This window comes from Notechis scutatus, chromosome 13 (assembly GCF_049901735.1).
Source record: "Notechis scutatus isolate UNSWTSFEM ecotype Mainland chromosome 13, rNotScu1.2, whole genome shotgun sequence".
In the NCBI taxonomy this organism is placed as follows: Eukaryota; Metazoa; Chordata; class Lepidosauria; order Squamata; family Elapidae; genus Notechis; species Notechis scutatus.
In genome coordinates this window covers 4421857-4431438 of record NC_142021.1, presented here as the reverse complement: position 1 = coordinate 4431438, position 9582 = coordinate 4421857, and the positions used below count along the sequence as shown (strand labels likewise).

The following is a 9582-nucleotide window of genomic DNA, read 5'->3' as shown; positions in this document are numbered from 1 at the left end:
GAGGGGCGGGGGAAGCAGTCCCGGGAGTTCCCAGGCGGTTGCCACGGAGACGGCCAGCACAACGTTCTGTTGCCGCGGCGACGCGTCCAACGAGCTGAGCAAACGCCTCCCCCCCACCTCTTCCTCATCCCTCTCGCCCAGCCTGCGTTGAACCGGCAGGTTTCTGTCGTGAGTTTGGATGGGTTTGTCGACAACTCGCGAAAGCCACAATCTCGGGTGATGTTAGATTAAACAGAGTTGGAAGGGACCTTGTAGGTCGTCTAGTCCAACCCGCCCCCCCCTCCCCCAGGGAACAATGAAAAATGAAATTCAATGCAGAGAAAAGGAAAGTCCTACACTTTAGGCAAGAAAAACCAAAAGGACACATAGAATAGACTGGGTGAAACCAGGCTCCATAGCAGGAACTGGGAGAGGGATCTTGGAGTCTTAGTGGACAACCAGCTAAATAGGAGCCAGCCGTGTGTGGCAGCAGCCAAAAAAGCCAATGCAATCCTAAATTGCATTAACAGAGGGATGCAATTGAGATCAAGTGAGGTACTAATACCACTCTGTAAAGCCTTAGTAAGGCCACACCTAGAGTACTGCATCCAGTTTTGGTCACCACATTATAAAAAAGATGTTGAGGCTCTAGAAAAAGTACAGAGAAGAGCAACCAGGAGGTTGACGGGACTGGAGGCTAAAACATACAACGAACGGTTGCAGGAATTGGGCCTGGCTAGTCTAGTGAAGGGAAGGACCAAGGGAGGCAGGAGAGCAGTCTTCCAATATTTGAGGGGCTGACCCAGAGAGGAGGAAGGGATTTTTATTTATTTTCCAAGGCACCCAAAGGCCAGACAAGGAATAATGGATGGAAACTGATCAAGGAGAGATTCAACCCTAGAAATAAGGAGGAATTTTCTGACGGTGAGAACAATCAACCCATGGAACAGAAGTTGCCTTTGGAGGTTCTGGGAGCTTCATCCCTGGAAGCTTTCAAGAAGAGATTGGACTGCCATTTGTCAGAAATGGTGTAGGGTCTCCTGCTTAGGTGGGGGGTTGGACTAGATGACCTACAAGGAGGGAGGGGAAGGGACTTGTTAGAAAGCCACATTTGGCTGCCCCACTTGCCTTTTGGCTCTCTCCAAACATTGCACACTTACTGCTTGTCCACTCTTGGGTGACACAGTCGAGTTGTGAAAGAAGGGGCAATTGAAAACACTTCCTCCTCACTTTTAACATCCGGCCCTGTGATGTTTTGCAAGAAGGGGGGGGGGGGAAGGAACTTTCAGACACTCTGGGGTTTCCCCCCACCAACTTTCTCTCCCCTGCCAATATTTATTTCACCTTCGTTCAGCGTTTTTAATAGCGGTGAGGCAAGTGCAAAACTTGAGAAGAGATGCACCCCTGTGTAAGGGGCACAACTGACCTTCACAGCTCCTTATCACTGATTTTCTCATCTCAATCAAATTGCACATAAAGGATTTCACCGTAATATGGAGAGAGTGAGAGAGAGAGAAAAAAAAACTTCCATAATTCAACATCCCTGAAATTATCTCAATAGCGGTAACTGAAAGGGATATGGGAGGCCTAATGGAGCACCACTTAAACAGGAGCCAGAGGTGTGCTGCGGCTGCCCAAAAAGCCAATGCAATTCTAGGCTGCATCCACAGTGGGGTAGAATCACATGAATGCATGATATATGTGCGTATATGCGTAATTTCGTATATAGAATAGAATAGAATAAAAATGGAATAGAATGGAATAGAATAGAATAGAATAGAATAGAATAGAATAGAATAGAATAGAATATAGAATAGAATAGAATAGAATAGAATAGAATAGAATAGAATAGAATAGAATATAGAATAGAATAGAATAGAATAGAAGAGAAGAGAAATGAATGGAATGGAATGGAATGGAATGGAATAGAATAGAATAGAATAGAATAGAATAGAATAGAATAGAATATAAATGAATAGAATAGAATAGAATAGAAATGAATGGAATGGAATAGAATAGAATAGAATAGAATAGAATAGGATAGAATAGAATAGAATAGAATAGAATAGAAATGAATAGAATAGAATAGAAATGAATGGAATGGAATGGAATGGAATGGAATAGAATAGAATAGAATAGAATAGAATAGAATAGAATGGAATGGAATGGAATGGAATGGAATGGAATGGAATGGAATGGAATGGAATAACAGAGTTGGAAGGGACCTTGGAGGTCTTCTAGTCCAACCCCCTGCCCAGGCAGGAAACCCTACTCCACTTCAGACAAATGATTATCCAACATTTAAAAAAAAAAAAAAATCCAGTGTCGGAGCATTCACAACTTTTGGAGGCAAGTTGTTCCACTGATGAATTGTTCTCACTGTCAGAAAATTTCTCCTTAGTTCTAGGTTGCTTCTCTCCTTGGTTAGTTTCCACCCGTTGCTTCTTGTCCTGCCTTCAGGTGCTTTGGAGAATAGCTTGACTGCCTCTTCTTTGGGGCAGCCCCTCAGATATTGGAAGACTGCTATCATGTCATCCCCTAGTCCTTCTTTTCATCAAACTAGACATATCCAATTCCAGCAACCGTTCTTTATATGTTTTTGCCTCCAGTCTCCTCATCATCTTCGTTGCTCTTCTCTGCACTCTTTCTAGAGTCTCTACGTATTTATTTTGTCAATTTATTTGCTCCATTCATTTATTTATTTATTTTGTCAAGTTTATGTAGTCTGTATGGGAGATGGTGATCCTTTGAGTGCTGTATGTAATGAAATTTACATTTTAATGCATGCCAATTAATGTGCATTAGTGATAGATGCCATTTTACAATGCGTTGGTGAGGCCACGCTTGGAATGCTGCATTCAATTCTAGTCACCACTGTACAACAGAGATGCTGGATTGAGGATGGAGGAACCTCCATCCTCATCCTCCACCTGAGCTACAGATATTCACCATCATTGCAAGATGCTGAGGCATGTCTGGAGCTTCTCAGTCCTCCAGGTCATGATTGTCCCAAATGTGCTTTTTTTCTTCCCCCCCCACCCAAGAAGCAACTGGACTTTCTTGGTTTCTCTTCTCATTCAAGAAGCTTCTTCAGCTCTGACTGGATGATCATTTCCCACCATCCAGTCAGAGCTAAAGAAGCTTCTTGGTTAAGAAGTGAAATGTCTTCAAAGAAAAACCAGGAAGTTCAGTTACCTCTTGAAAAAAAAAAGCACCTTTGGGACAAGATCTTGCATCATCCCCTCTTTTCTCATTATTTCTCCTTCATTTACAGAAAATTTTGGTGTTGCTTGTTCCCCTAATTCTGGTATCATTATAAAAACTTTATCTTGCCCCATGACTCCTGCTTCTGTGGCTTTTTCATCTGCTAAGATACTTAGTTGTTCTTCTTTGCACTTTTTCCAAAGGCTCAACATCTTTTTACAATTGGGGCGGAAGGGGGAATGTTTTAAAATTTTAACCTGACCTAGTTAACCGTGTTGTGTGAATAAAGCCTGAATTTTTTACACCTCAGTTTCACAGGTGAGATGTGTGATAAAGGAATGAGGGAAATGCACATTCCTGCAGCCTGTTTTCTCTCTCTTTCTTTCTTTTTCCTTTCTTTCTCTCTTTCTCTCACTCTCTTTCTCTCTCTTTTTCCTTTCTTTCTCTCACACTCTCTGTCTTTCTCTCTTCTTTCTCTCTCTCTCTGTCGCTCTCTGTCTTTCTCTGTTTCTGTCTGCCTGTCTCACTCTTTTGTTCTTCCTCTCCCTGTCTCTCTTTCTTTCTTTCTCTGTCTCTGTGTCTCTTTCATTTTCTCTCTCTCTCTGTGTCTATCTCTCTCTCTCTCTTTCTCTCTTTTTTTCTGTCTCTGTCTCTGCCTGTCTGTCTGCCTGCCTGCCTGCCTGTCTGTCTGTCTCTCTTTTATTCTTTCTCTCTGTGTCTCTCTCCCCCACACACATATTATTGCAAACCAAGGTGTCCAAGCAGAAACTCTGCCTAACTTCTGAGTCCATGAGCCAATCAGACCACAGCATTTAATTTATAATAAAGAGCCCCCCCCTCCATATCTTCCTCAGCCAATGGTCTGGTTTACAACAAATTCAAGTCTGTGTCCTGAGCTATTCCTTGTTTTTCTGTGTCCTGAGCCATTGGCTTGTTTTTCTCCCTTCTCTTTCTCCCACAGAACAGCATTTCTGCTGTCCTAAGGACATTTCCTGCCCCGTCAAAAGGTTGCATTCCAAAAACAGAGTTTATTTTTAGGGGATGTTTTTAAACACTTGCAATACCTTTGGCCCTTCTGAACTCCTTAAAACCCTCCGAAAGGAGGAGGAAAAATAAATAAAGTTTAGTTTAGTTTAGTTTAGTTTATGGTCATTGCACCTCTTACAACGAAATTAAATGCCATCTTCGGTCTACATCATAACTACAGAAATAAAACACAAACACCCACCCTTCCCATTCTATACAACTGAATTGAAGCCCCCATGATCTTGCGTTAATATTGCATTATACAGTAGAATTCAACATAGTTACTGCAAGAAAATAAGAAAGAAAAGAAAAGAAAAAGAAAGACAGGAAAAAAGAAAGGGAAAGGGAAGGAAAAGAAAGGAAAAGAAAAGAAAGGGAAAAGGAAAGGGAAGGAAAGGAAAGAAAGAAAGAAAAGAAAAAAGAAAAGAAAAAAGAAAAGAAAAGAAAAGAAAGAAAATGAAAGGGAAAGAAAGAAAGAAAGAAAGAAAGAAAGAAAGAAAGAAAGAAAAGAAAGAAAGAAAGAAAGAAAGAAAGAAAGAAAGAAAGAAAGAAAGAAAGAAAGAAAGAAAGAAAGAAAGAAAGTTTTGCTGGCTGAGGAATTCTGGGAGTTGAAGTCCTCAAGTCTTAAAGTTGCCAAGATTGGACACCCCTGTCCTAGGAAGTTTGCTGACTTAGCGTGCAATAACTCTCTCCATACTTCACTTATCGCACAAACCCACCAATTTGAGAAAGGTGAAGTCTATCTGCGAAAGGTGAAGCTGAGAGTTTATCTGCGTAGTAGAAGAGGCAGCTTAACTCTGAATTCCAGTTGCTAGGGAACATTAGCTTGAGGGCGCTTTCTCAGGTCCTGGGTGTTTACTGAGGCATGGATAACTGCAGCCAGATTGTTGAGCTGAAACTGGTAAAAAGGTTACTGAGAATGGCTCAAGGATCCAGGCAGGTGTTGGGATTAGCAGGTAATCCCTAATCATTCCATGCACGGCTCTGGAGTTTTAGGACGATGGCTTTCATAGGGCCAAAGAGTCCTGCCCCAATCAGGCTACTTAGCAGTCCGAGGGTGGCATCTTCCGCCTTCTATTTTTGAAACCCCGGATTTATAGGCCAGGGCTGTTTTGAAACCCAGAAGGCGTACACTTTACAAACGCAATCTCTGGAATCCTTCCAGAGTTCAGGGAGATTCCATGTACCTGGGTCTGCAAAATGCGGGGCCACCACCAGGGGGTAGCAAAGGGCATTTCTTTCTACCTCTGCCACCACCTAGAGGTCACTTCGCCAGCCTTATCGCAGCACACATCTGGCAGTGCTCAGTCCACCTCTTGTGCTCTCCTCCAACTCATGTGTTTAGAAGCAACCCCGTTGCACCCCTGCTGGCAGGAGAGTAGAGTAGAGTAGAGTAGAGTAGAGTAGAGTAGAGTAGAGTAGAGTAGAGTAGAATAGAATAGAATAGAATAGAATAGAATAGAATAGAAATTAGAATAGTAGAGTAGAGTAGAGTAGAGTAGGGGATAGAATAGAATAGAATAGAATAGAATAGAATAGAATAGAATAGAATAGAATAGAATAGAATAGAATAGAATAGAATAGAATAGAATTAGAATAGAGTAGAGTAGAGTAGAGTAGAGTAGAGTAGAGTAGAGTAGGGGATAGAATAGAATGAATGAATAGAATAGAATAGAATAGAATAGAATAGAATAGAATAGAATAGAATAGAATAGAATAGAATAGAATAGAATTAGAGTAGAGTAGAGTAGAGTAGAATAGAATAGAATAGAATAGAATAGAATAGAATAGAATAGAATAGAATTAGAATAGAGTAGAGAGAGTAGAGAGTAGGATAGAATAGAATAGAATAGAATAGAATAGAATAGAATAGAATAGAATAGAATAGAATAGAATTAGAATAGAGTAGAGTAGAGTAGAGTAGAGTAGAGTAGAGTAGGGGATAGAATAGAATAGAATAGAATAGAATAGAATAGAATAGAATAGAATAGAATAGAATAGAATAGAATAGAATTAGAGTAGAGTAGAGTAGAGTAGAGTAGAATAGAATAGAATTAGAGTAGAGTAGAGTAGAGTAGAGTAGAGTAGATAGAATAGAATAGAATAGAATAGAATAGAATAGAATAGAATTAGAATAGAGTAGAGTAGAGTAGAGTAGAGTAGGGGATAGAATAGAATAGAATAGAATAGAATAGAATAGAATAGAATAGAATAGAATAGAATAGAATAGAATAGAATAGAAGCTGGAAGGGACCTTGGAGGTCTTCTAGTCCAGCCCCCTGCTCCAGCAGGAGAACCTATACCATCTCAAACAAGGGACCGCTTAGCCCTAGACTCTTCTTAAAAAACCTCCATGGATGAAGAACGCATGATGTTTGAAGGCCAGTTGTTCCACTGGTTAATTGTTCTCACTCTCAGGAAATTCCTCCTTAGTTCTAGGTTGCTTCTCTCCTTAGTTAGTTTCCACCTGTTGCTTCTTGTCCTGCCTCCTGGTGCTTTGGGGAATTGCTTGACTCCCTCTTCTTTGGGGCAGCCCCTCAGATAGTGGAAGGCTGCTATCCTGTCACCCCTAATTCTTCTTTTCTCAAGACTAGCCAAACCCAAATCCTGCAGCGGTTCTTCCTATGTCTTAGTCTCCAGGCCTTTGATCATCTTAGTTGCTCTTCTCTGAATTTCTGTAGAGATTCCCCATTATCGAGATCATGGTTGTCCCAAAGGTGCTTTTTCAGGAGGCAACTGGACTTTCTGGTTTTTCTTTTCCCCTTCTCTGATTTTTTTCCCCAAAGTCTCAACATTTTTTTTTTTTTTTGTAGTATGGTGACCAAACTTGGTTGCAGAAGGAGGAGAAGGGGATGAGGAAGGAAGAAAGAGAAGAAGGAAGAAGGAAAAGGAGAAGAGGAGGAGGAGGAACAAAGAAGGAGGAAAGAGGAGAAGGAGAAGGGAGGCAGAGGAAGAAGGAAACAGGAGGAGGAGGAGAGGAGGAAGAGAGGATGAGGAAGAAAGAAAGAGAAGGAGGAAGAAGGAGAAGGAGAAGAAAAGGAGGAGGAGGAAGAAGAAGAAGAAGAAGAGGAGGAGGAGGAGGAACAAAGGAGGAAAGAGGAGAAGGAGAAGGGAGGCAGAGGAAGAAGGAAACAGTAGGAGGAGGAGAGGAGGAAGAGAGGATGAGGAAGAAAGAAAGAGAAGGAGGAAGAAGGAGGAGGAGAAGAAAAGGAGGAGGAGGAGGAGGAGGAGGAAAGAAGAAGAAGAGGAGGAACAAAGGAGGAAAGAGGAGAAGGAGAAGGGAGGCAGAGGAAGAAGGAAACAGGAGGAGGAGAAGAGGAGGAAGAGAGGATGAGGAAGAAAGAAAGAGAAGGGGAAGAAGGAGAAGGAGAAGAGAGGAGGAGGAGGAGGAGGAGGAGGAGGAGGAGGAGGAGGAGAAGAAGAAGAAGAAGAAGAAGAAGAAGAAGAAGAGAGAAGAGAAGAAGAAGAAGAAGAGGAGGAGGAGGAGGAGGAGGAGGAGGAGGAGGAGGAGGAGGAAAGAGGAGAGGAGAAGGAGAAGGGAGGTAGAGGAAGGAGGAAACAGGAGAAGAGGAGGAGGAGGGGATGAGGAAGGAAGGAGAAGGAGGGAGGAAGAGGAAGGAGGAAACAGGAGGAGGAGGAGGAGGAGGCTGGGCTGGGGTAGGTTGGACTGGGCGGGCTCTGGCAGCTGAGCTGGCCGGCTCTCCCCTTCTCCTCCCTCCTTCCTCCTCCTCCTTCCTCCTCTTCAGCGACGAGCTGCAGGGCAGCCGATTCTTGCCACAAGGAGGCGGACCGGCCATCCCTCCGCCTGGGCTGGGCAACCTGTAGCCTCCTCGCAGCCTCCTCGGGGCCGCCCGGCGCGAAGCAGGCAGAGCGAGCGCCAGCTGGCAGGTAGGCGCTGGACGACCCGGCGGAGCTCCAACCTCCAGCTGGACGGACCGGTTCCTCTGCTTGCTTGCTTGCTTGCCGGCCTGCCTGCCTGCCGCCTACCTGGGGAGGCGGGGTGGGGTGGGGGGATTTCGGGGTGGGGTGTGTGTGGGGTGGGCTGGCAACGTTCCGGCTTGCAGAGGCTTTTCGGGGTGGCCGGGAAAGCGACCTCCCCGTCCAGGCTATTTCTTCCTCCCGCCTCCTTCAGCCCTCTCCTCCGGCTGGGTCGGTGCGCGGGGATCACCAGCTACCTGTCGCCCGCCCTCCTCACCTGCCGCGGCATGGCCAGGAAGACGGCGCTGCACTTCCGCGTGGTGGAGGGACGAGACCTGCCCGCCAAAGACGTGTGAGTTGGCCGGCACCGGGCACCCCCCCCCCCAAAAACCCAACAACAACCCGCCCACCCCTGCGCCGTTCCCCCCTCATCCTTAGCAGTGGGGTCACAAAAAAGGGACCGACGAAGCTGGGTGGGGTGGGGTAGCGAGTTTACAGAGAGATTAATAGAGTCGGAAGGGAGCTTGGAGGTCATCTAGTCCAACCCTCTCCCCCACCCACCCCCAAAGCAGGAAACCCTGCCTACACCATTTCTGACAAATGGCAGTCCAGCCTCTTCTTGAAAGCCTCCGGGGATGAAGCTTCCACAACTTCCGAAGGCGAGTTCTTTCCCGTTGAATATAGAATCGCAGAGTCGGAAGGGACCTTGGAGGTCATCTAGTCCAACCCCGTCCCCCTGTCCGCCAAGCAGGAGACCCTACTAGAACCATTTCTCAGAAATGGCAGCCCAAGTGTCTTCTTGAAAGCTTCTAGGGATGAAGCTCCTACAACCTCCGGAGGCAACTTCTGTTCTTTACAGATTAACAGAGTTGGAAGGGACCTTGGAGGTCTTCTAGTCACATGATTCTGCCATGGTCTCCTGCTCGGGCACAGGGGGGGGTTGGATTAGATGACCTCCGGGGTCCCTTCCAATTCTTGCCTTTCCATGATTCTGCGACGGTCTCCTGCTCGGGCAGGGGGGGCGTTGGATTAGATGACCTCCGGGGTCCCTTCCAATTCTTGCCGTTCCATGATTCCGCGAGGGTCTCCTGCTTGAACGGTGTGTGTGTGTGTGGGGTCAGACTAGAGGTCCTCTGTGGCCCCTTCCAACTCTTATCATTGTGTGTAAGGGGCAAGGAATCAAAACAATCCTTTTTTAAGCCTTGGAGAGCATCACCTCAACGCCGGTTTCCCCTTTTTTAACCAGGCGTTGATGCACCCATTTCCGAGCCGAGGTTGGTTCTTGTCCCAGCTCGCTTGGAAGGAGGGAAGCGGGTGGTCCTTGGACCCCTCGTTTCAATCTTGAGTTGCCCATGTTCCCCTTCGTTGAGTAGCGAAAGAGGCTTGGTCAACTCAAAGGGAAATATGTCCAACCTTGCGGCGATTTGGACGGCATCCACCGTAGATGAACAAGGG

At 45.3% G+C, this 9582-nt stretch overlaps 1 protein-coding gene across 6 annotated transcripts in view; it reads left to right on the top strand.

Annotated features, from left to right (window-relative positions):
* The first annotated feature begins 7826 nt into the window (after positions 1-7826).
* The window catches only part of RASAL1 (RAS protein activator like 1), a 40670-nt gene continuing 38914 nt past the window's right edge, over positions 7827-9582 (top strand). For 2 of the 6 annotated variants that reach the window (XM_087942779.1, XM_087942777.1), the window contains exons 1-2: positions 7828-8097; positions 8342-8479. In XM_087942779.1, coding sequence (XP_087798905.1) covers positions 8415-8479 — 65 coding nt within the window. In that variant the 5' untranslated portion in view covers positions 7828-8097; positions 8342-8414. Of the gene's footprint in view, positions 8098-8341; positions 8480-9582 lie in introns of those variants that run through there. The other 4 variants (XM_087942776.1, XM_087942774.1, XM_087942778.1 and 1 more) reach the window with 3 other exon arrangements.